General features: G+C 33.4%; 2 protein-coding genes and 3 pseudogenes across 4 annotated transcripts; 3 read left to right on the top strand and 2 right to left on the bottom strand.

Moving 5' to 3' along the window:
* Positions 1-320: 320 nt before the first annotated feature.
* On the bottom strand, positions 321-11,039 carry ATG18B (autophagy 18 B-like protein). Of its 3 annotated transcripts, none has more exons than XM_088517980.1 (13): positions 10,921-11,039; positions 10,666-10,873; positions 10,363-10,436; positions 8,881-8,954; positions 8,652-8,761; positions 6,728-6,819; positions 5,119-5,231; positions 3,895-4,014; positions 3,227-3,372; positions 2,804-2,917; positions 1,884-1,949; positions 696-868; positions 321-504 (listed from the first exon to the last, which is right to left on the bottom strand). In XM_088517980.1, the coding sequence occupies exons 2-12, from the start codon at positions 10,722-10,724 to the stop codon at positions 730-732; spliced, it is 1,107 nt and encodes a 368-aa protein (XP_088374106.1). In that variant the 5' UTR covers positions 10,725-10,873; positions 10,921-11,039; the 3' UTR covers positions 321-504; positions 696-729. The 3 variants fall into 3 exon arrangements, with proteins under 3 accessions (XP_088374106.1, XP_088374105.1, XP_088374104.1); XM_088517979.1 differs by having other exon boundaries at positions 10,666-10,855; XM_088517978.1 differs by having other exon boundaries at positions 10,666-10,799.
* Positions 11,040-11,301: 262 nt separating this feature from the next.
* Positions 11,302-13,193, top strand: LOC132185448 (putative F-box/LRR-repeat protein At3g18150; annotated as a pseudogene).
* Positions 13,194-15,156: 1,963 nt separating this feature from the next.
* On the top strand, positions 15,157-16,984 carry LOC148584338 (F-box/LRR-repeat protein At3g26922-like). The gene is made up of 3 exons (XM_088518154.1): positions 15,157-16,179; positions 16,301-16,516; positions 16,754-16,984. The coding sequence occupies exons 1-3, from the start codon at positions 15,157-15,159 to the stop codon at positions 16,982-16,984; spliced, it is 1,470 nt and encodes a 489-aa protein (XP_088374280.1).
* Positions 16,985-21,755: 4,771 nt separating this feature from the next.
* On the bottom strand, positions 21,756-22,506 carry LOC132185449 (arogenate dehydrogenase 2, chloroplastic pseudogene; annotated as a pseudogene).
* An 887-nt stretch (positions 22,507-23,393) lies between these two features.
* LOC132185450 (FBD-associated F-box protein At3g52670-like) lies at positions 23,394-25,273 on the top strand (annotated as a pseudogene).
* Positions 25,274-26,786: the final 1,513 nt, after the last annotated feature.

Here is a 26,786-nt window from a genome sequence, read left to right as displayed (position 1 = left end):
AACCAAAAACTATATATTTATCAATACAATCTCGAACAGATTCTATATATTTTTCAGTACTTTTTTGCTTTTAACATGCGACATGCATACTGCTTAGTGCTTACGTGACATTAACAGGTTAATTTCATGTGTAATCAATTCTTTATGGACAGAGTGAATTTTAAAAAGTGAAAAACTAAACTTGAGAAGAAAATTGAAATCGCACGAAAACATAAGTTATTCTGAAATTTCCCTTCCTTTTAAATTTAAAAAGAATCATTAATAATGTAGCTAAAAATTAACATAACACTTCAATTTTGCAAAAGCCAAAGAACAAGAAGTAAAAAATAGTGAAGGATATATAAAAATATTATAGAATGATTGCCAAAGTAATATTTACATGGATGCTCTATACAAATATTATAGAATGATTGCCAAAGCAACCATATCACATGTATTGGATAATCAATTATGACATAATTGATTGTCAAAGTCTTCATCTTCCATCAAGGTTAAACCCTAAGACTGCAAAACAATTTCATCAACTCTCCTGCTTCAGTTAAATTGTTTGGTTTTGTTATGTAAGCAACAATATAAATACAGAGAGATCCTGCAAGCTGAAAAAGTCATTCTCCATTGGGGGGGGGGGGGGGGGGGGGGGGGGGGTGGGTGGGGCGCTGGGTATAGGATGTATTAATATAAAAAGTGCACTTTACCAAGCTTTAAAGATGGATGCCATGCAACATTTGATCATGAGTTGGTGTCATCTGAGACCACTGTTAGAAGATTGAGTTCATGGTCCAAAGTCCAAGAAGGCTCATTTTGATGGTTGAGAGTGAAGCTGTACTCCTGGAAGTGCCCATTGTAGTTTATTATGGATATGGTAGCCCTGGAAAATTCAAAACCAAAAGAACACAAAACAATAGGGTGATTCCTACAATATATTCAGCAGATTATAAAGCTTTAAGCAATATATCTAGGGTTTTAAAAATCAATTCACTGCCAGGCTTATATCAATCTATCTTTCATAAATGAGAAACCTCAACTGACAAGTGAAATAAAATCCTCAAGTGCGGCCAGGGTTTTAAAAACTAATTCCCTGCCAGACTTCTTAAAGAGCTGCTACATCATTTTCTACCAAAACAAAGAAAAGGCACGACATCTGTTTTTTCAGGATCAACATTGATAATATTTTCCGTCGTCAGTATAGATGCTAATGCACTTGTATGACCAATTGCAAGCAAGACTATCTTCAATTTTAGAAAGATGATCTATGAATGATTATTAAAATTACAATGCAACTTCATCAACATTGACATATTCTCAGCATAGCTGCTGGTAGCTTCTAATTGACATTGAAACAAAATCCAATATCAACTCGGTAACAATATGATCAATCTACAACATGATGTGTATTGATCTAGGAAATAACCAGAAGCATCAAGTGACTGTAATAACTTAAGGCAACGAAGGACACATGGAAACATTTCATAAATGACGCTTTGGTACCACTAACATCAGCTTGAGGTGGGGTTTGAGCAATAACAAGGGAAACAACCATGCAGGGCGCTTCTTGAGCTAGAGGGTATGCACCTTTTGATAGGGCAATCAGTGTGAAAGATTCAATGAAACTTCATATTCACTAACATGCAGAGTAGCTCCAGAGTGCTGCATACGCAGTAAGATCAGTACTAACCTCTCTGAATTTGTTGAGGTTTTGCAGAAGATGAATTTCATATTCCTTTTGTGATACTTGTTAAGAGATTTATCAACATAGGTACTAATCTAAGTAGACAAAAGCTCAAACCCAACAGTGAAGCACTGGGGAAGTGCTGGGGAAGAGAAACGGAAAAACCTGCCAAAGAGGCAATTTTAAAAGATTGGCACAATGTCAGAAAACTCACTTGCAATATACAGCTCCAGATGTGGATGCATTGGCAAGCTTGTCAACTTTGCGAATCACTGCATTGCTGTACCAGAACAACTGATTGCATAAATAACTGACCTAAAAGAATATTTAAAAAAAGAAAAAGAAAAAAAGAAAATAGAGAAGAGAGAGAGAGAATAAGAACAACAATGCATTTCTATGTCAAAAATGACATTTTGACAAATTTCTACATTCTACACCATCTACTAGTATAAGTCGTGGACTGTCATATCTTTTGTTTAGCTGGAAACTTAATTGAAATATCGTAGCCATCATATATAGCATTGCTCTGTAGGCTCTATGTACATGTACCTTTTGTTTTATTATATTCAGCATTGAAAATTTCCATATTCCCCCTCACAATTTTTGTTTGTTCTCCAAATTCTTGTTCAACTTTTAAACATTAAAGAAATAGAACATTAACCAAATAAAACCAAAAAAACTAAAATAAAGACCTTTATTTCTCATAAAAATAGAATGATAAGTAAGACACAAATCAGGCAGTCCACAGCCATATGGATCTGTTTCTTTTCCATTCATTCTTTCTTGGAGTAATTTTATCCGAAGAGAATGAATGGAAGGAGGAACTTGAAAAACAACAGATTTTCTTCAATCTCAGCCAAGCAGATGCTGCATTGTAAGATGCAAATCAGGCAGTCCACAGGCCTATTGATCCGTTTCTTTTCTTGGAGTTATTTTAGGTTTATCCGAAGAAAACGAAAGGTAGGTGGAAGTCGAAAATCAACAGATTTTCTTCAATCTCAGCCAAGCAGAAGTCACAATGTAGGTCACAACCCCAGCCATACAGTATGCCATATTTATAGTACCATAATCTTTCTAGATCAGCCATTTAGTTCATTAAAAAGGATACATTATATCATTTATACACAGCTTCACCTTTTAACTCCTGCTGTAACAGCACTATGAAGCACATGATGGTGAGCTGGATCCAGTGCATCAGTGACAGAGTCAGGTATTATTGATCCAAGAATGCTACTTGATTTCCGGCTTCTGCCAAGAGTAAAAGTATGGAGAAAAAAAGATTATATATTTTTTGCAAATCCTTTATAAATCACAACTGTGACTAAAAGGATTGACAGAAAATAATACTGTCCAGGCCAAATACAGAAACCATATAAGGTCCACGAAACTTTTGAAACCAAGTGGTTAACTAAAAACATCAAGCATCCATTGAAACATCGTAAAACACAACAAAATATAACAAGTCATGTCCTATATTATTTGGCCATGTACATATCCCCATTGGTTATTGTAGAAATAAAAGGAGGACAACACTAAGGTATAGTTCTCACTTCTCACCTTTGATTTATAGCAAATCCCAGAGAGAAAACATGAAGAGAACCTGAAGAACTTGTAGCCGAAAGAATATCTGGAAGTTGTACAGATGGCCCAAATGACAAGGAAAATATAGTTGACGGATATGTCCCCCTTCGAAAACTATATGACTGCCAAAGAAAGACAAGTTAGATTCAAATTCCAATGTAAGATATTACAACCAGAGATAGCGCTGTACTGCTTCTAGAAATCTAGTTTATTTTGAGTCAGGGGATAAGAGGAAATCTAAGCCATAATTGATTATGCATCATAATAACAGTAGGACACTGCATCATGCTACGAAAAGATTAGGTCCCGCCAGTTATGGATCCATTTCTCAGCTCCATTCTCTGATTGAAAAATTTGATTTCAGAGCACATAAAGAAAGATAATTATTTTAACCTAGAAAATCACTGTAGATTAAAGAAACTGTCCTGAAGAACATTTAAGACACTTGAAAAGGAATTTCAATAGTTAGTTTCTTATCAATTCTAAAATGAGGGCCACATTAGATACGAAGCCCCCTGTTTTTCTTTGGTCCCCATCTCCATCTGTAATGGCAGTTGTCTTTGACAGCCCGCTTTAAGCATATAATCAAGTACATAGATACTCCATATACCAAGTCCTATGAATGGATGGTGCGCTATTCCCACCTTAGTCGCATCCGAAACCAAATAGACTCTGATTATGGTTCCTTGTTCAGAAGCAGTTGCTATGTACGTCCCGTTGGAAGAAAGGGAAATTGCAGCCAGAGGTCCACGATGGGCATCTATCTGTAATTCAATTTGAATGAGAACGTGAATGAAATGAACAAGAGAATATTTTTTGTTCAATATCTAATAACAAGTGAAATAAGGGCACAAAATTCAAAAACAAATCTGCTCCTTCATGTATAAAAGCATGAATCAGATCTGCAAGTATAACCAGCGGTTCTTCTTGAGGCTCATCTCAACTCATACCTCAAGGCAGTTTGCCCAGGTAGCCCACTGGTCCTAAAAACTCCTCAAGGCTTTTCAAAAATAAAATGTAGCGTGTCTAGGGCTTATGGTTCATGTGACTGATTTCCCTTCCCCCTTCCGTTGGGGCCAATTACTAAATAAATAAAAAATGGTTCATGTGACTTAATGAACTATCTAAAACTTGAAAATCCCCATATATTTTGGTTTGCCTTTTCCTATGCAATAGGTTTCTGGGTTATGCTGGCCAAACAAAAGCACAAGCAAAGATTCAAAGACAGAGATCATTAAGTGACCATATTGTCAATAGCTAAAAAGTAGATCATCTAGATTTTTGTTATCTTATCCACTTAAGGCTGCAAAGTATAAGTGCTCTCTGCTTCACTTTGAAAAAGCTTCCTATCATCGTGATCATAAGAGGGGATAATAATAGCACAAGCAAAGATTCAAAGACAGATTATTAAGTGACCATATTGTCAATAGCTAAAAAGTATATCATCTAGATTTTTGTTATCTTATCCACTTAAGGCTGCAAAGTATAAGTGCTCTCTGCTTCACTTTGAAAAAGCTTCCTATCATCGTGATCATAAGAGGGGATAATAATAGCACAAGCAAAGATTCAAAGACAGAGATCATTAAGTGACCATATTGTCAATAGCTAAAAAGTAGATCATCTAGATTTTTGTTATCTTATCCACTTAAGGCTGCAAAGTATAAGTGCTCTCTGCTTCACTTTGAAAAAGCTTCCTACCATCGTGATCATAAGAGGGGATAATAATAATAATAACTAAAACAACATTTAATCGTGCCAAGAAAGAAAAAAAAAAACATTTAAATGTGACAGAAATAAACTGAGGAGGATTCCTGATGTTTAAACATCAAATTTCATAATATGTAAAGAAGAAATATTAATTCTGTAACCTCACAATGTGAAAGGCACTCCATGACATTGTACAACAACACCAATCCTTTGGTGGTGCTAGCAGGAAGAGCCAAGAAGCAACCATCCAAACTGGGCGAGAATCCACAAAGCCCTGGGAAATAAGGAAAAAGAAAAGGAAAAAACAGCTTTTAAAAATTCGAGTATTTAATATGACGTCAGTTCTGCAAAAGTCAAATTTTTTGTTTGAAGGATAAAGCTTTACAGATTCTATTTCAATGTAACTATTGGATTGCTGTGAAATAGCAATATTTGATGCTTCCCACCAGACTACAATACTCGATCCAAAATATGAAACTTAAAAAAAAGAAAAACCAATACAATATTCATACACCTCCAAATACACATCGCAGGATGAACCAATGGAAGCATGTGAAAGATATAACAGGCAAAATTCTCTATATAAAGTACTATCATACATAAATCAAAGTTATGTAATCTCTTCCTCTAGAAATTTTAATATCTCAGACAATAATATAATGTAAAAATCATATCCTTGAATTATATGCCTTTGCTCCATTTGCTTACCATAACCTTCTGTTCCTATATTGCATTGCATTAGAGCAATTAAGATAAACAGGAGTCTTAAATGTTGAATGCTGTTGAGTTGCTCCAATTTTATTCACTAATAACTATCATACCAAAGCAGTTTCTCGCACAAGTGTGATTAGACATCCTAAAAGAATATGGTACATGTTCTGTAATGTTTTTGGTACACATCAAACCATGACACTTGTATGCTATAAAAAGTCAGTTAGGTTGGATGTTATTCACATAATGTGTTACTGATACTCTTGAACTTCATTATTTCAATTATATTCAGAAAAGAAGTAGTTAGTTGCATAATTAGCTGCAGAGTTAGCAAAATAAAGGTAAGTCGTATTATGTATCATCAGATTCATGCGAGCGGCTGAACAATCCCGAGTTTATTACCTGGATGTCTTTCCAGGTTGACTTATAAAGTGCTGACTCAATTTGGAAACTATTTTGATATCAATCATGTAGGAATAAAAGTGCTATAAAAAGTCAGTTGGGTTGGATGTTATTCACATAATGTGTTACTGATACTCTTGAACTTCATTATTTCAATTATATTCAGAAAAGAAGTAGTTAGTTGCATAATTAGCTGCAGAGTTAGCAAAATAAAGGTAAGGTAAGTCGTATTATGTATCATCAGATTCATGAGAGCGGCTGAACAATCCCAAGTTTATTACCTAGATGTCTTTCCAGGTTGACTTATAAAGTGCTGTCTCAATTTGGAAACTATTTTGATATCAATCATGTAGGAATAAAAGTGTCTACCATTGTTTCTGTCTAATAAGCAAAGAACTTCATAAAATAAAGAATTTTTATCTAGTTAAAAAAGAAAAGGCCAAAGAGGTATTGCCCAAGTACTCAAGAAGTCCACAAGAGGAACAACAATGGAAATTAAAAACAGAAGGAATCAATAACAGCAACAAAGGGGAAAAAAAAGTACAAAACTAGGGAATGAGAAAGATAAACAGCAGCCAGAACTTTATGAAAAATTATCCACATTGAACAAATTATGAATGCCACTACAGGAGCTAAAGAAACATTTTTCAACCTCACCTTTTGGATTTGGCACCGTATCAATAGTACCCAATATTTTAACAGAATTTAAGTCATACACATATGTTTTATCCTGCAAAACGACAACGAGCCTGCATTTACCAAGATAGAATATCAATAAAATTAACAACAAACAAAACAAAATTAGAGTCCTCTTCATGAAAGAATAGTCATGTCTTATGGAAAAGCTAGATTTATACCAATTAAAAAATGTTTAATGGACAAGATCAAGAATATAATGAATCCCGACTCTCAAGAACATAATAAATCTTGACTTCTAATACAATAATGTTACACAACATAAACAGATCACAGGTATAGAAATGTTTGATACCTATTATCAGGCCTAATTGAATTACAGAAAAGAAAAAATATCAGCAAAAGATATGTGAGTTTAAGCATCAAGTAAAAAGTACAGAGAGCCTGAAGTACACAAGTTTGAAGAGAGCTACATTACCAACAGTAAACCCCCCATATAATATTCTTACTGGTACTCATTTTCGATATCCAAATGAAAATACAGAATGCATATATCCAAATAGTTTATGAAAAAAAATCTTGATAAATTACGACTTCTTCCAAAAGTTTGTGTTTATAGAAGATATTGAATTCTATCATTCATTCTAATACACCTTTCAAGCATGGAAAAAGAATTCCCCCTTAACAAGTAGAGTCTAACACATGAAATTCTTAACTATAAATGGAAGGTATAGAGTGGAAATACGGTTCAAATCTAATACCACCTACTTGATACTTGCCTAAAAGTTTAAGAGTAATTCTACACACACTCCCATTCTCACACTCACACTCCCTGACGTGATTTTTAAAATCACGATTGGATTTGAGATGGATCACTATTAGATTTTGATCTAATAGTAATTTTAAAAACCATATCAGGGAGTATGGGAGTGGGAGTGTGTGTAGCATTACTCAAAGCTTAAATTGATATGAACTGGTGCATTAATTTTCTTATTCTAACAACTCTTTTAATAAAAGAAGTCCCAGCCAAGTCCAACTCACCTCTAATTTAGGCAAAATATCCAAGTTCCTCTTCTACATAGTATTGAATCACTAGTTGTCCTAAAAGCTTAAGCTTATAGAAAATGGTAAATCCAATCATTTAACTAATATTCTAACACCTCTATCAAGTGTGAGCTCAAAATCCTCCTCAACAAATGAGGTGAAACAAGTGAAATATTTAATTAAAATTGGGGATAAACTATAAAGGCAAGATTCAAACTTGAGGCTTATGCTCTATTACTATGTTAAATCATTGATTGTTCCAGAAAATTAATCTAATAAAAAATGGTAAATTTAATCATATTATTAATATTCTAACACATAAGTTTCAAGTGCTATCAAAGTTGACATACATGAAGTAGGCTTCCCCTTAAATTCCATATTTTATGAATTGCAAAGTTAGGCAATATAGATGTGTTTGTGAATCTACTATGTTAAACATACCTCTTTACTTACGTTTTGATGCATGTACAAGGGCCATAAGAGCAAACTGACAAGGAAAATACCTATATGGAATTATACTCCTCAAACGAAGAGCCCCATTTGTACAATCATGCAGTGAAGGCATGTCGACAAGGCATGTGAGTCTAAACAGATGTTAGACATGTCAACAAGTACCTAATATCCCCAAGTGTTACTAGGCATTTCAAATATCTTAGCTCAACATTATTGCTGCCCACATAAGGAGAAGATCCATTCCGCGCACATATCCTCATTCATATTAATTTTCGGACAGCCATGAACAATGTTGCCATTACAATAGCCCTTCATTATATAGGCTACTATCAAACATATTTAGCCCCCCCCCCCTTATTATCAAAATAATTATTGCCATGGATCCAGCAGCAGAAAATCAAAACAAGAATCTCTAGCACAAATTCACTTTCTATGTAAGATCTTTTACCTTTCCCTATTCATGCGAACAGCAAGTATTGAAGTTAAAAAATTTAGTTTTCGGCGAGCAGCCCCAGTTTTTGTATTGAACAAACAAAGACAGCGTGGGGATAAAGATGGCTGTTGCAGTCAGAAACAACAAAAGTTAGTAATGAGCAAGTAAGATATGGATATCGTAACACCCTCTGTGAGTAAGATGTCCCAATTACTTATCAAAAAAAAAAAGATGGCCCAATTACCTGTTCCCCAGCTCCAACAATGGCAAGAAGACTGGAGCTAAACCACATTTCAACAATAATGAAGGCTCCAATAGCTAGCAAAAAAACAAAAACTTATTTGTCATGAACTTAATCTAGGATTTCAATTAAGCTTCACTATAAAAAGAAAATTCAAGTGAGGCCATCACAGTAAAGCTCAGTTCTTGCCGAAAAGTGCTCTATAAAAGAAAACCAACAATAGATTACTAGTTGAAAAATATTGACCATGTGAAAATAGTATATAAATCATCTGTAAAATATTGATCACGTCTCTCTAAATACACATATACATGGCTGACGGTTGATTGAACCATGAGTCACACATGGATCCCACTGTCAATGTGTTGCATTCAATGCAAAAGTGGTGAGACCAACATGTAAATGTGTACCAATCACAGTGTGATGGCAGCAACTACCTGAATTTCCTCTGTTGTATTGAATGTGAAGCTGGATCAGCCATGAAGGTTATTTCTCATTTGTGCTTCATGTGCATGTGCATGTATGCATGTGTGTGTGTGCGTGTCAAGAGAGAGAGAGAGAGAGAGAGAGATTATATAGAGGGATGTAGATCAGTCATGCTCCAATACTAAGCACTAAATGCATCTTCTAACAATGTCAATCCATCCAATGCTGCCTTTTTTGTTTTATAACCACATCTTAAAACCTGACAAAAAAACTTAGCTGTTGTTATCTTTGCAGATATCTTTTGTTATGAATTCAGATAAAACTAGATTAGCTGGAAAAATCCATGTCTCTGGCATATACTCACAAATAAAGGGAGAATTGATACTCCTACTTCATTTTATTAGTTCCACGTTTGATTTTGAGATATATTTACTACATTCCAACAAGATGGACATCACGAAGGAGTCAATTATAGGTCTGAACTAACATATCATCAAAATTAATTTGTAGAGTTTCCTATATTCCTAAAATTTACACATTGCATAAGCTTCCATCATTATCTCGTGATCACTGTCAGCTCCTTACCTTGCACAAAGCATCTTTCTCTATAAAAGATGCGTCTCCCATACAAGCATTACATGCATATCGAAAGGGCAAAATATCCACTTGTTTCGTCTAAAATCTCTAGGTAAGCGTAAATTACCCTCAAACATAAGCTCGAAATAAAATCTCTCGGCGAGAAACGGCGAGCATATAGTCATGCTGTTCGTGGACAAATGGTCGATCTTTACGTAGGGTTATCGCATATCTAGAACAAATTTTACGGGGCTTTGCAATTTTTGATGACAAATTCCTAAGAAGACACAAAGTTTGAGCTTATTCCACCATTCCCAGGAATCATATTAACCGAAAGTAATTCGGGCTTTTTAATATTTTCTTTCCCTATTTTACCTATGCTTTCTATGCAACCAAACATAAAATAACAGTTAACTTATGTAGCAAAAAACAAATTGCAGAGCAAAAGTACTCAAATTTAAGAGTTTTACTCAGAAAACTCGCCTCGCTCGTAACAGAGCCTCCCTGTATTCGAATCAAAGATTTTGAACCCTTCACTTGTGCCTATCGCAAAGCAACTGCAAATTGGTAGAAAATAAATTCAAGTTATCATTCTGTCACACATCGGAATTCTCCGTTTGTTGTTTCCACAGAATTTGATTTTCACTTCCCGAGAAACGATTTCCCGCGAAAACAAATCCCAGAGTTCAGAAATTTCCCAAATTGAAAGGGAAATTATGGCATTGTGAACGAGAAATGGAACAACAGATTTAAAAGTTTTAATTATTATTCCGGGTTTTGGTGTACCTGGCGTCCTGATTGAAGGAAGCGCAGAGGATTGGGTAGGACGAGGACTGATTGGCCATTAAAGGAATTGTAGCTGCCCTCTGTGTGGAAGATGATTTCCTTTCGCAGATTCGAGCCTTCGATCAGCAGTAGAACTTGTTCCGAAAGGCGGTGACGGAATATATATTAATTATTTAATTAAATGGGTTTCCTACAAAAGATAGGACTCCTATTTCACCGCCCTATATATATATAGAGAGAGAGAGAGAGTTTTACTTCTCACAAATTCTCAGCTGTGTTGCCGTCGTGTTAGATCTCTTTCTCTTTTCTCCGACAACCTTCGAACGCCCAGCGTAGAAGGTTAGTCTTCCTATGCTCCATGTTTTTTGTTGTTGCTAATTCTCTCTTCATCTTCTTTTTTTTTTTTTTTTTTTAAATAAAAATAAAAAAGTAAATTTGTATTTATTTTTTCTTTTTCTTTTTCTAGAACGTTGAGACAAAAACTGCCTCCTTTTTTACAAGCTTGAGAGTTTTTATTTACAGTTATCAGTTGGTATTATTGTTATTATATCTGTTAAATTGAAATCCATATATTGAACTATTGAAACTGTACTATTGCGGTGGTAGGAGGTTTGGAGAAAGCTTTCAACATATATTATGAAGCACAAACCTGACCGGATATCCGGATTGCCGGAAGCTATTGTGGAGCATATTCTATTGTTTGTCCCGTTGAAACAAATACTTCAACTTAGTATATTATCCAAGAGATGGCAAAACGTTTGGACTTTATTCCCCATTCCGGAATTTGATTCAGACTTGGATAGGTCAATTTTGTATGAGAATTCATGCAATGAGAAAAAGCAGAAAATCAGGGTCGATGAAAAGGAATTCAATTATTTTTTGGAGAGAACTTTAGCAAGTCGCAATATGCAAAGAATAAGTATAGACAAGTTGAAGCTCCAAATACATGGATCGTCAGACTATGCTCTTATGAACCGTTTAATTGGGTATGTAATTGAAAGCAATATAAAAGAGTTGGATCTTAATCTACGGACCAAAAACTATTAACAGGTGCCTAAGAGTTTTGTAGAAGCAAAATCAATAACTGAGTTGGCGTTGTATGAGGATGAGTTTTACAATTACAAGCCAGCTTTGTTGTTAGTTCATGTGGATAAGCAAATTGTCCAAACCGTAATTGCTAGTTTTCCTGTTGCAGAAGAGATAACATTTGATTGTTATGGATTGAAAAATATACATATGTCAGGTCTCCCTAAGCTCATTACCTTTCTGCTGCTCCCTAATCCTACACTTGAGAGCTTTGAGATGGAAGCACCAAATCTAAAGAAGCTAACATTAAATTTACCTAATTTGACAGACAAATTGTTGCACAGTATCCTTTCTAAATATCCACTCATTGAGAGCTTGAGCCTAATTACTTGCAATATGTTAAAAAGGATTAAGATTTCAAGTGATCGCATGAAAAGTTTGACGATTTGTCATTGCAAGAAGCTGGTTGAAGTTGACATTGTTGCTCCTAACTTACATAAACTCTCTTATAAATTTGGTGATGTTATATCCATTTCTTCCAACACTTTGGCGCTATCAGAAGTTATTCTCATCTTTAAGAGTAATAATGCTCCTTTGGATGTTGAGAAGATTGAATTTCTCGCAAAGTTAAATCACCCGAAATTATTGACTTGGATTATTACATATGTCAAGGTATTCTAGTTTCTTTTATTTGATTCTCTTTATTTATTTATTTATTTTTTGTAGTCTTTGTTACCGTGTACATTAATTATTATCATATATTATAAAAATCTAACATGTGTTTTTGTTCACTTTGTGAAGAATGTGATTGCTCCAAAAGAATTGAGAGAAACACTACGATCCCCTTCATATAATGTCAAGCAATTCAAGCTAACGATTACACATCTATGTGAAATATATGAAATCACCGAACTTGTGGATGCCTTATTGTGGATTTTCCCTCTTCTAGAGACTCTCTTTATACAATGGATGGAGGATGAAAATCGATATTATAACACAATTCACAAAATATCTTTCCAGGTATTGGATATATTTTATTTCTTTAATATGATTGCTATTGCTGCCACATGCTCATATTTTTTACTTATGTTTCACCAACATTTTACTTTTTGCCTAAAGCAGATTAATTCGACACCATTATTAAAAACCTTTAACTCTTGAGATTTTTTTTTTTTTTTTTGGTCATTGTCGGAAGAAACATAAATTAGGATGATGTTTGAACGTTTCTAATAATGTTACTAAATTAATTCATGCTTGAGTTTCAGTTCTCATATGAAAACCATGTTCATAAAGGGGAGAATCCCAATTGTTGCAAATTCCTTCCAGTTTTGTGTTGGCGACATTGTTTAAAGACTATCAAGATTGAAGAGTCCGAAGCATCAGCATATGTGAAACCTTTAGAGACATATTTTATTAAGAATGCAGAAATATTAAGGAGCATCCAATATTCTGAAGGACTTGTATTGCTTAAACAAGACAAAGATCAGGAGCTGGAGCTGTAGAGGATTTGCAAATGAAAAGATTATGGAAAAGTATCTTTTAGAGATTTACCATTCTTTGAAAGCATCTCTCACATATTGAGACTTTTGACTCGATTTTGTTGATGTTTATTTTTTCTTGAAATAAATCTTGTAGAAGACATAATGTTTTCTAAGATTTATCCATCCATTCACCAACTTGTTATACATTATAAATTGGTCTTGTTTATTTTCCATTATTAGCAACTAGCAATACAATGTTCTTAATTTCTAGTTATTTCGGAAGATTCTAAATTGATTTTAGGACACGTCAAGTCTAGAAAAATGACGCAAGAAAAGAATAGGAGGAAGCGGTGATCTCTAATGACTACTTCGAGAGGGTCGTGATCTTCACAAACATAATAAACAGTATTAATTAACAAAAAATAATCATCGTGCATACTTTTTCATGAAGACTCCCTAATCGACTAGGATTATGACCGACTTTATTAACTCACTAGGACTCTAAGAAGGCTATATATATATAAAAGTTAATTTAGCACTTCACAAAACAATTTGTCAATTTTTAGAAATTCCACGATTGTGTTTAAAGCACAAAAAATTTTCGTCTTGGAGCGTGACAGGAAAAAGGTTGGTCTTCGTATGATTTCATTTAGTTAATTCGGAATATTGCTCCCAATTTTACTATTGGCCTGTTTTTTTTTTTTTTAATTGAATAAGGGATACTATTGCCCTGTTTGTTGTGAGGTTTTTATTCTGATTTTCTATTTTGTCAGTTTTTCTTTATTGGGTTAATTTTCAATTGATATACCCCCATTGTGAATGTCCCCCAAACTACCAATTGTGTAAATGTCATCCCTAAACTATCAACAAAATGCCAATGTCCCTTAAGAACAAAAAATATCCTTCATAAAATTTAAAAAATCTTCAAATTATTATTCAAAAAAAAAAAAAACTAAAATTAAATAATTAAAAAGAAAAGCCAATTTATAAGGTTATCTTTTTAAAAATTAAAATCCAATTTATAAGGATAATTTTTTTATTTTTTCCAGATTTTATATTTTATTTTTATATCCAGATAGTTATATTGCAATGATATTTTTGTTCTCTTTTAAGAGAAATTTTTGTTCTCTTTTAAGAGAACAAAAATAACCTTGCATTATAACTAACCGTTCAAATGATTTACTAGGAAGTCTAAAATATTGGCTTAAAATAAATAAATGACTTAATTAAAGCTTGGAATTAGAAGCAAAGTCTCCGCCAAGCTAGGAGCCTGTAGCAGGAGAATTTGTTGCGAAAGGCGGTGACGGAATATATATTAATTATTTAATTAAATGGGTTTTCTACAAAAGATAGGTCTCCTATTTCACCGCCCTATATGTAGAGTTTAAGTAATGCTATATCTTCTTAGAGTTATCACAAATGTGATCTGTCTTTTAAAATCACTAGATCAAAAGTTAATAAATTATATTTCAAATTTAATGGTAATTTTAAAAGTTACATTATATGTATGAGGACTCTAAAAAGACTTATAACATTACTCGGTTTGAGTTTTACTTCTCACAAATTCTCAGTTGTGTTGCCCTCGTGTTCGCCCCTGCAAAGATTTTTTTCTCTTTCTGTTGTGTTGCCGTCGTCTTCGCCCCTGCAAAGATTTCTTTCTCTTTTCTCCGACAACCTTCGAACGCCAAAGGTTAGTCTTCCTATGCAGCTATGCTCCATGATTTTTTGTGTTTTGTTTTTTGTTTTTTGCTATTTCTCTTTTTTTAAAAAATAAAAATTTGAACAAACAACTTAAATACAAACAAAATAGTAAATTTTTATTTTTTCTTTTTCTTTTTCTAGAATACGTTGGGACAAAAACTGCTTTCTTATTTACAAGCTTGTGAGTTTTTCTTTCCGGTCATCAATTGGTATTATTATTATTATTATTATATCTGTTAAACTGAAGTCCATATAGGTTTGGAGAAAGCTTTCAGCATATATAATGAAGCACAAAGATGACCGGATATCTGGATTGCCGGAAGCTATTGTGGAGCATATTCTATCATTCATTCCGTTGAAACAAATACTTCAACTTAGTATATTATCCAAGAGCTGGCAAAACGTTTGGACTTTACTCCCCATTCCGGAATTTTATTCAAACTTTCAAAGTTCAATTTTGCGTAAGAATTTCAATTATTTTTTGGAGAGAACTTTAGCAAGTCGCCATATGCAAAGAGTAAGCATAAACAAGTTGAAGCTCCGAATATGTGGATCGTCAGACTATGCTCTTATGAACCGTTTGATTGGGTATGTAATTGAAAGCAATGTGAAAGAGTTGGATCTAAAATTACTGCCCAAAAACTATTACCAGGTGCCTAAGAGTTTTGTAGCAGCAAAATCAATAACTGAGTTGACGTTGTATGATGAGCAAGATCAGTTTTACAGTGAAAAGTCAGCTTGCTTGCGAGTTCATGTGGATGAGCAAATTGTCCAAACCCTAATTGCTAGTTCTCCTGTTGTAGAAGATATACCAAATGATTGTTATGGATTGACAAGTATACATATGTCAGGTCTCCCTAAACTCATTGCCTTTGAGCTGCTCTCTAATCCTACACTTGAGAGCTTTGAGATTGAAGCACCAAATCTAAAGAAGCTAATATTACATTTACCCAATTTGACAGATAAATGGTTGCACGGAATTCTTTCTAAATGTCCACTCATTGAGAGCTTGGACCTACATACTTGCAATATGTTAAAAAAGATTAAGATTTCAAGTGATCGCATGAAAAGTTTGACGATTTATTATTGCAAGAGGCTGGTTGAAGTTGACATTGTTGCTCCTAACTTACATAAACTCACTTATGAATTAGGTGATGTTATATCTCTTTCTTCCAAGACTTTGACGCTATCAAAAGTTAGTCTCTCCTTTAAGAGCGATAATGCTCCTTTGGATGCCGAAATGATTGAATTTCTCGCAAAGTTAAATCACCCGAAATCATTGACTTGGAGTACTAACTATGCAAAGGTATTATAGTTTCTTTTATTTGATTCTCTTTATTTATTTTTTGTAATCTTTGTTACTATGTACATTAATTATTATCATATATTATAAAAATCTAACACGTGTTTTTGTTTACTTTGTGAAGAATGTGATTGCTCCAAAAGAATTGAGAGAAACACTACGATCCCCTTCATATAATGTCAAGAAATTGAAACTAATGATGAATAATCTATGTGAAATATATGAAATCACAGAACTTGTGGATGCCTTACTGTGGATTTTCCCTCTTCTAGAGACTCTCTTTATAGAATGGTGGGCAGAGGATGAATATGAAGGCACATTTAACAATATATCTTTCAAGGTATAGCACATATTTTATTTCTTTAATATGCTTATTGTTATTTCTATCACGTGCTCATATTTTTTTAATTATGTTTCAACGACTTTTTACTTTTTGCCTAAAGCAGATTAATTCGACACCATTGTGAAAGACCTTTTAACTCTTGAGTTTTTTTTTTTTTTTTTTTGGAAGAAACATAAATTAGGATGATGTTTGAACGTTTCTAATAATGTTACTAAATTCATGCTTGAGTTTCAGTTCTCGTATGAAAACCATGTTCATAAAGGGGAGAATTCCAATTGTTGTAAACTCCTTCCAGTTTCGTGTTGGCGACATTGTTTAAAGACTATCAAGATTGAAGAGTCCAGAGCATCAGTATATGTGAAAGTTTTAGAGAAATATTTTATTAAGAATGCAGAAATATTAAGGAGCATCCAATATTCTGAAGGACTTGTATCGCTTAAACATGGCAAAGATAAGGAGTTGTAGAGGAATATTTACCATTCTTTGAAAGTATCTCTCACAAATTGTGACTTTTGACTCGATTTTGTTGATGTTTATTTTTTCTTGAAATAAATCTTGTAGAAGATTTATCTATCCATTCACCAACTTGTCATACATTATAAATTTGTCTTGTTTATTTTCCATTATTAGTAACTAGCAATACAATGTTCTTAATTTCTAGTTATTTCGGAAGATTCTAAATTGATTTTAGGAGACGTCAAAATGATATAGGTAAATATTAGGAAGAAGCGGAGATCTCTAATGGCTACTTCGAGAAGGTCGTGATCTCCATAAACATAATAAATGGTATTAATTACCAAACAATAATCATCATGCATAATTTTTCATTTTAAATAGAGGAATTGAACAATACTGATTGGTTACAAAGATAAATACAAATCCAAATCGAACTCTTAAACTATCCAAGTACGTGATCAACTAGGATTATGACCGGCTCTATTAACTCACTAGGACTCTAAGAAGGCTTTTATATATATATATATATAAAAGTTTAGTCCTTCACAAAATAATTTGTCAATTTTTAGAAATTCCACGATAGCGTTTGAAGCACAAATAATTTTCCTCTTGGAACGGGACAGGAAAAAGGTTGGTCTTCGTATGATTTCATTTAGTTCGAAATATTGCTCCCAATTTTACTCTTGGCCTGCTTGTTGTGAGGTTTTTATTCTTATTTTCTTTTTTGTCAGTTTTTCTTTATTCGGTTAATTTTCAATTGATATTAAAAAAATTGTTTTTTTTTTTTTGAAAAGTACACGTACCCTCAAACTACCACCCTATTGGTATCCCCTAAACTACCAATTGCGTCAATCTTCTCCCTAAACTACCAACAAAATGTCAATGTTTCCCCATAAGAACAAAAATACCTTTTATAAAATTTAAAAACAATTCAATTTTTTTTTTTTTTTTAAAAAAAAGTAAAACTAAAAAAAGTTTAAAAGAAAATAAAAAGAAAAACCAATTTATAAGGTTATCTTTTTAAAAATTAATTTTTAAAAAATATATATTTTTTATAAAAAAATATAGAAAAAAACAGAAGAAAAAAAATCCAATTTATAAAGATTAATTAGAATTTTTTTTTTTAAAAAAAAAAACGAAAATCCAATTTATAAGGATATTTTTTATTTATTCCAAAATTTTATATTTATATTTTTATTTAAATATATATTAAAATGAAATTTTTTTTAAAAAAAAAGGAAAAAAAATTATATATATATATATATATATTATTTTGTAAATTATTTTCTGTTTTGTTTTTTGTATTTTTTTTCTTTCTAATTTATAAGGATATTTTTGTCTTATTGAAATTTTTTAGGTTTATTTTTGTCTTTTTATTGGCTTTAAGGGATACATTGACATTTGTTAGTAGTTTAGGAGGAAAATTGACACAAGTAATTTTGAGGGGACATTTACAATGGAGTAGGAGTTTGATTGGTATTAATTTGTACTCCCCCCCCCCCCCCCCCTTTTTATTTTTTATTTTTTTTTTATTTACAAAATACTATTTTTTTTTTAATGGAAATATAAGAATTTCATTAATTAAAGATCACAAGCATAAAGCTATTACAGAGCAGAGTAAAAAACTCTTACAGCACAAAGCATAAAGCTCTGCAAAATCATAGCCGCATGCTATGAGGTTACAAAGTCATAGATACAAACAAAAATTCTTACAATCAAGTGTTATCTATGACTTCAATTTTACGCTAACCCATTTACAAATATAGTTAAAGAGCAAATCTGCTTCGAGTAGACTAGATCTAAGACATTGGTAGCCAAATTTTCTAACACAATTTATTTAAAACCGGCCATGAGAGATAACCCCTCACATTAAACTATACAGGCTGTGAGAAATAACCCTCACACCTAATTATTTATCCTCGCTCATAAGGGCAGATCTAGAGAGAAGAACCATTTTATTCAAAACAAAAAACACAAACAAACAACCAACAAGTAACAGCAGCGGCCGATGAGGAGATGAACGGTCAGGGGTGGACCCAAAATTTTACAAATTTTACAATTTTTCATAAATGTCCTTCAAATATATTAATTTTATAAATTTGTCCACCCCAAAAATCATATATTTGTCCCCCCAAAATATTGTTTGTGTCCCTTTTTAATTCTTTTTCTTTTTTTAATTTTGCCCCCCAACATAATATTTGTGTCCGTTTTAATTATTATTTTTTAGTTTTGCCCCCCAAAAAAATAATTAGTTGTGTCCCTTTTTAAATTTTTAAATTTATTATCATTATCATTTTAGTTTTGCCTCTCTTTCAACATAAAAACACCTAAAATACCCAATTCATTTAGTTTCCCTCTATATTCTAGTTCACTTCTAGTCAAAAACTTAATTTGGTTTAGGACTCTTATTGAATATGAGAAAGAAAAAGTTAAATGGTTTTGATTCTTTGAGTGGCTTCTAACCAGCAATCAATTTTTTGAGTGGTTATTTTGAGTCATTAGTTTTATAATATTTGTTTTTACATCACAAGTTAAATGGTTTAATAATTTATAATTGCAAAATTGTTTGGCTCGACTCTTAGCATTGTTGCTATTTGGGGCTCCAGGTGATTGTTAAGGAAAAAAAAGTTCACACTCAAAGATACATTTTTCTTGGACCCTATAGATTGTGTTTAGTCTATTTTGCTAGTTTTTTTTTTTTTTTTCCTAAGCTATTAATTTGCTAGTTTTTTTATACTATTGTGTATTTGCGATGATATGAGATTAAATGTAAGACTTCTATGCTTTATTTTATATAAACACGCACAAATATATATATAAAAAAATTATATGTATCTATGTAATTTTGTATTTATATAAGTCGGTCCATCTCCCCAACCAAAAAAAAAATTTCATCCCCTCACACACTACAAATCCTAGTTCCACCCCTGTGAACTGCACAATACGGTGGATGGACGCATAGCGAAGAGGCCGAAGTTGCTGATCTAGTCGGAGAACACCTAAAAAAAAAAAAAAAAAAAAAACAGAACGGGAAGGGGAGGAAACTGTTTTTTACAAAATACTATTACTATTGTTATATTGGGAAGTTTCTTACTAATCAAATTATTATATTAGGACGTTTCTCTTAGTTTGGAGGAAGCTTTGAACCTTAGGACAAAATGGATCGGATATCCGCATTGCCAAAACCTATTGGAAGAGGTGATGGGCTTATCAATTGAGTCCACTGTATTGAAGGGCCAACCATTTCATTTAAGAAGCAATCATTTTTCATAAAACTTGTATTATTTTCTTTACTTTATTGAAAGTTTTATTTTAATTTGTAACATTTTTGCTGTTGTGAAGAATCCTACTACTTCAGTGATAATTATTTAATATCAGCTCTTATATATTTGATATTTTGTGGTTCATTTGTAGCACTGACATTAGATGCTAAAAGTTAATGGTGGTATTAATAAAATGCAATAATGAAAAATGATTGTTATTGCTATCTTGTTTTCATATTTCTATATTCTTCTTCTTCTTTTGTTGGCCTAAAGTAGATTGATTAAACACCACTAATAATATTTACTATTGAACTATTTTTGGTTGGAAGATGCGAATGTTAAGATGATGCTTTTTTTTTTTTTTTTTTTTTTCTGATAATGTTTATTTCTCTGTGTTCGTATTTCAGTTCTCATATGAAAATCATGTTCAGAAACTGGAAAATCTCAGCTATTGCAAATTTCTTCCAATTCTCTGTTGACGGCATTTTTTAAAGACTATTAAGATTGAAAATTCTTCAAAAATTATAGATGAAGAAGAGGATCTTAAAGAGTATTTTTTTGAGAATGCACAAATGTTGGAGAGCTATTCCAATACTTAAGAACATCCCAATTGCCTAAAGAGTGCTAAGATCAAGAACTATAGAGAACGTACGTGCACATATATAGAAAGATAGTAAAACAAGTATATATCTTTTAGAGTATTCATAATTCTTTGAAATTTTCTAACAAATTTGACTTTTAAATGTCTTGTAAGATCTTTTGACTCGGCTGTGCTTATGTTTATTTTAAATTTTAATAAATATTGTAGAAGACATAATGTTTGGTAGGATTTATCCAAGCATTCACCAACTTGTCATACATAATAAATTTGTCATGTTGATTTTCTAGTGTTATTGAAAAAGCATTAAGGGTGGACCAATTTTTTTTTTTTTTTTTGAAATTTCCTTAAAACTCTATATTTTTATAAGGTGGACCCTTAAAAATGAATTGTTTCCCAGCCCCTCCCAATTTTTTTTTTTTTTAATAGTTTTGTCTGATTATCAAAAAATTTGGTTATATATACCCCTCTCGTAACTAGCAATATTATGTTCTTCACTTAAAAAAACAAAAATATATAAAATAAAAAAATAAAAAAATAAAACAGCAATTCTCTTCTTAATTTCTAGTATTTGGAAGATTTAAAATTAACTTTAAGGGATGGATATATAACTATTGATGGTGTCTAGTTGATTTGAATTAGTTGATGTTCTCAATCTATTTTTCATCCGATTAGAGGGCATATGGAGATAGAAAGTATACTATTTACCAAATAGGATTTTTTCAGCTTAAATGAAAAATATCTAATTAATTACAGTGAAAATGGAAAAGTATTTTTATTTTTTCATTTTTTTTAAAATAAAAATACTCCTTAATTATTACTAACCGAATATTCTTGAACTGAAATCCAACTTCTACACGATAATAAAAACTATCACATAGAAGCTATTATGCAAAACGGGGCAGTTTTGCATAACAGTTTAAGTAAAACTGTGCCGTTTGAAACCAAGAAGCACAGTTGCACAAGAGAAACCGAACTTGCAAGAGGTTTCGCCGGAGCCGGAGTGCCTTACATTCACAAACAATTGTTCCCTCACCACATTATGCAGCCGGCCGAAGAGCTCATTTCTCAAGGCATCAAAAGACAAATCCAACCTCTCCAGCATCTGCAGCGCGCTCTTGTTGTACATGAACAATCCGTAGTACAAATGAAAGCTATCTCCGGCGCTGTTCTGCACCAAATCCAAAAATTTCTCGTAACCCTTTGTGTTAATGGGTGTCGACTCCAAGCTCAGCATCTCCAGCACCCTTCCCACCGTGTGGGTGATGAACTGCGACCCCGCCGCGTGCTTGCCGTGCTCGGCGCAGCTCATCTCCACAATTTGGCAACCTTCTCTCGCGAACACGCGCGTTGAGAAATTTCTCGCACCGGGAAATTTTGAATTTTTCGTCGCCGATTCGAGCTTTCTCGCAGACAAAGAAGTGCCTGGCGCTCTGGGGTCCGAACATTGGGTGCGAGCAAATCAAGTCGAAATCGGGGGGCAAAAGGTCGAGCAGGAGGTCTCTGGGGAACTCTTTGACGGAAAGAACGTCGACGAACAATGTGCTGCGCTTGAATCGATGGAGGGGTAGGGAGGAGAGGATCCGTTGGGTGGAAATTATGGAGGTGCAAAGGAGAATCAGTGATTCTCCTCTGCACCGGACAAGCAAGGCAACCGCGTTTTCCGTATTTCACTCCGGCTCCGGCGAAGCCTCTTGCAAGTTTGGTTTCTCTTGTGCAGGGAGGTCACTGCAGCCGTGCTTCTTGGTTTCAAACGGCACAGTTTTATATATCTTGTGCTAACGGCGTGAGTCAGAGAATATATATATTTTATATTTTATTATTTATTATTTATTAAATAAGGCAAAGAACAAAACCGACCGCACAGTTTTAGTTGAAGTGTTATGCAATTCTATGCGGTAGGATCCTAATTCGCTATTTACTAGAAAGTCTAGAATATTGGCTTAAAATAAATAAATGACTTAATTAATTAAAGCTTGGAATTAGAAGCAAAGTCCTCGTCTTGGAGAATTTGTTTCGAAAGGCGGTGATGGAATATATATTAATTATTTAATTAAATGGGTTTCCTACAAAAGATTGGACTCCTAGCTATTTCACCGCCCTATATATATATAGAGAGAGAGAGAGAGAGAGAGAGAGAGAGAGTTTTACTTCTCACAAATTCTCTGTTGTGTTGCCGTCGTCGATCGTGTTCGCCCCTGCAAAGATTTCTTTCTCTTTTCTTCGACAACCTTCGAAGTTTCGAACGCCCAGGGTAAAAGGTTAGTCTTCCTCTGCAGCTATGCTCCATGTTTTTTTTTTCTTGTGCTATTTCTCTTTTTTTTTTTTTAAATGAAAAATAAAAAATTGAACAAACAACTTAAATACAAACAAAATGGTAAATATTTGTTCTTTTTCTTTTTCTTTTTCTAAAATGCGTTGAGACAAAAACTGCTTTCTTATTTACATGCTTGTGGGTTTTTCTTTACAGTTATGATCAAATATTATTATTATTATTATTATTATATCTGTTAAATTGAAATCCATATAGGTTTGGAGAAAGCTTTGAGCATATATAATGAAGCACAAAGATGACCGGATATCCGAATTGCCGGAAGCTATTGTGGAACATATTCTATTGTTCGTCCCCTTGAAACAAATACTTCAACTTAGTATATTATCCAAGAGATGGCAAAACGTAATTTGGATTTTATTCCCCATTCCGGAATTTGATTCAAACATGAAAAGGTCAATTTTGTATGAGAATTCATGCAATGAGAAAAAAGCAAAAAATCAGGATCGATCAAGAGGAGTTTAATTATTTTTTGGAGAGAACTTTAACAAGTCGCAATAGGCAAAGAGTAAGTATAAACAAGTTAAAGCTCCAAATATATGGATCGTCAGACTATGCTCTTATGAACCGTTTGATTGGGTATGTAATTGAAAGCAATGTAAAAGAGTTGACTCTTAATTTACGGCCCAATCACTATTACCAGGTGCCTAAGAGTTTTGTAGTAGCAAAATCAATAACTGAGTTGATGTTGTATGAGGAAGAGTTTTACAGTTACAAGTCAGTTTGGTTGCGAGTTCGTGTGGATGAGCAAATTGTCCAAACCCTAATTGCTAGTTGTCCCGTTGTAAAAGAGAAACCATTTGGTTGTTATGGATTGAGAATTATACATATGTCAAGTCTCCCTAAACTCATTGCCTTTGATCTGCTCTATATTAATCCTACAAGCTTTGAGATGGACGCACCAAATCTAAAGAAGCTAAAATTATGTTTACCCAATTTGACAGACAAATGGTTACACGGTATCCTTTCTAACTATCCACTCATTGAGAGCTTGGACCTATGCATTTGCAATATGTTAAAAAGGATTAAGATTTCAAGTGATCGCATGAAAAGTTTGAATATTTCTTGCTGCAAGAGGCTAGTTGAAGTTGACATTGTTGCTCCTAACTTACGTAAACTCGATTATTATGGTGATGTTATATCCCTTTATTCCAAGAGTTTGACGCTATCGGAAGTTAGCATCTACTTTAAGAGGGATGCTTATTTGGATGCTGAAAAGATTGAATTCCTTGAAAAGTTAAATCACCCGAAATTATTGACTTGGACTACTAAATATGCCGAGGTATTCTAGTTTCTTTTATTTGATTATCTTTATTTATTTGTTTATTTTATGTAGTCTTTGTTACTGTGTACATTAATTATTCTCATATATTATAAAAATCTAACAAGTGTTTTTGTTTACTTTGTGAAGAATGTGATTGCTCCAAAAGAATTGAGAGAAACACTACGATCCCCTTCATATAATGTCAAGCAATTGAAGCTAATAATAGATCATCCAGGTGAAATATATGAAATCACAGAACTTGTGGATGCCTTATTGTGGATTTTCCCTCTTCTAGAGACTCTCTTTATAGAGTGGATGGAGGATGGATATGAATACATATTTAACGATATATCTTTCAAGGTATTGCATATATTTTATTTCTTTAATATGCTTGTTATTGCTATCATGACGTGCTCATATTTTTTAATTATGTTTCAACAACTTTTTACTTTTTGCCTAAAGCAGATTAATTCCCTTTTTAACTCTTGAGTTTTTTTTTTTTTTTTTTTTTTTTGTATGTTGGAAGAAACATAAATTAGGATGATGTTTGAACGTTTCTATAATGTTACTAAATTAATTCATGCTTGAGTTTCAGTTCTCCTATGAAAACCGTGTTCGTAAAGGGGAGAATCTCAATTGTTGCAAATTTCTTCCAGTTTCGTGTTGGCGACATTGTTTAAAGACCATCAAGATTGAAGAGCCAAGGGCATCGGCATATATGAAAGACTTAGAGAAATATTTTATTAAGAATGCAGAAATATTAAGGAACATCCAATTTTCTAAAAGACCTGTATTGCCTGAACAAGACGAAGATGAGGACCATGAGGTGCTGGAGCTGTAGAGGATTTGCAAATGAAAAGATTATGGAAAAGTATCTTTTAGCGATTTACCATTCTTTGATAGTATCTCTCACAGATTGTGACTTTTGAATTGACTTATAGAGTGTTTTGACTCTATTTTGTTGATGTTTATTTTTTTCTTTAAATAAATCTTGTAGAAGACATAATGTTTTGTAAGATTTATCCATCCATTCACCAACTATCCATCTCATAATTTTTCAGTGGAAGTAATTAAAAAGAGACCGGTCCTTAATGCATGATCTTGCACTATCAGCTTCACTCCCCAAGACTATTATTTCATTTGTCGTTGGTGCTGATGTAGCTATTGAGTATATGTGTGAGTGTAAAAAGAATAGAATCTCACATATGCAATTTACAAAAAAATGTGAGTGATTAATATAGTATTGTTGAATCCAAACTCATGAACTTAAGCTTAAGCTTTTATATATATACACGGTATTAATTGCCCCTTTAAAATTGAACTTTTAGTTCCATCCTTGAAGGTGATTTGGTTTGGCCGGTTTGGCAATCTTACGAACACCACCATAAATTATTATTGTTATTGTTATTAATGTTATTATTTAGTCCGTTTTATATAAAATAAATATATTTTTTTAAATAAATAAAATAAAGTGTTGGGGCCCATGCACTACTCTATTAGAATCCATTTTTTTCTAAGCTAATGTTAGTCCCCTTTATGCATGTGGGTGTCACTCACAAGTCACAAGTAGGGCAATAGGGTCTCTGAAGTTGCAAAAAGACGTGGTCAAATAGGTGGGCGGCACACAATTGATTAATAATTTAATAGTATTAAAAAAGTTAAAGTGAAAAGGAAAGATATTTTCCCATACAACGTGGTCTCATCATAACAAAATCATCTTTTATTTATTATTTATTTATTGGGTTAAATACTAAATTAGTCCCTAGGGTTTCACAACTTTATTTTTTCCCCCCTGGGTTTTCATTTTTATCACAGGAGGTCCCTGTGGTTTTGATAAGTGACCAAATTAGTCCATCCGTTAGTTGACCGTTAGTTGACCGTTAAACTGGACACGTGGACCAATCAGACGTCGACACGTGGCACATATATTAATTTTTTTTTTAATTTTTTTTAATTAAAAAAAATGTTTTTTTTTTAAAAAAAAATTAAAAAAAATATATTAAAAAAAAAAAAAAAAAAAAAAAAGAAAAATCGGAAAAAACTGGGGGTGGCCGAGCCACCCCCTTGGCAATTTGGGGGTGGCTCGGCCACCCCCTTTGGCCATGGGGGTGGCCAGGCCACCCCCATCTGGCCGGATGGGGGTGGCCGAGCCACCCCCTGGGCACCAGGGGGTGGCCGAGCCACCCCCTTGGGCCCCAAGGGGGTGGCCGAAACCACCCCCTTGGGCCCCAAGGGGTGGCTCGGCCACCCCCATGGAGCCTTGGGGGTGGCCGAAACCACCACCAATGGTGGTTTCGGCCACCCCCAAGGCTCCATGGGGGTGGCCGAGCCACCCCCAGTGGGAACCGGGGGTG

This window comes from Corylus avellana, chromosome 7 (assembly GCF_965113065.1).
Source record: "Corylus avellana chromosome 7, dhCorAvel1.hap1.2, whole genome shotgun sequence".
NCBI lineage: Eukaryota > Viridiplantae > Streptophyta > Magnoliopsida > Fagales > Betulaceae > Corylus > Corylus avellana.
This window is presented reverse-complemented; position numbering and strand designations above follow the sequence as displayed.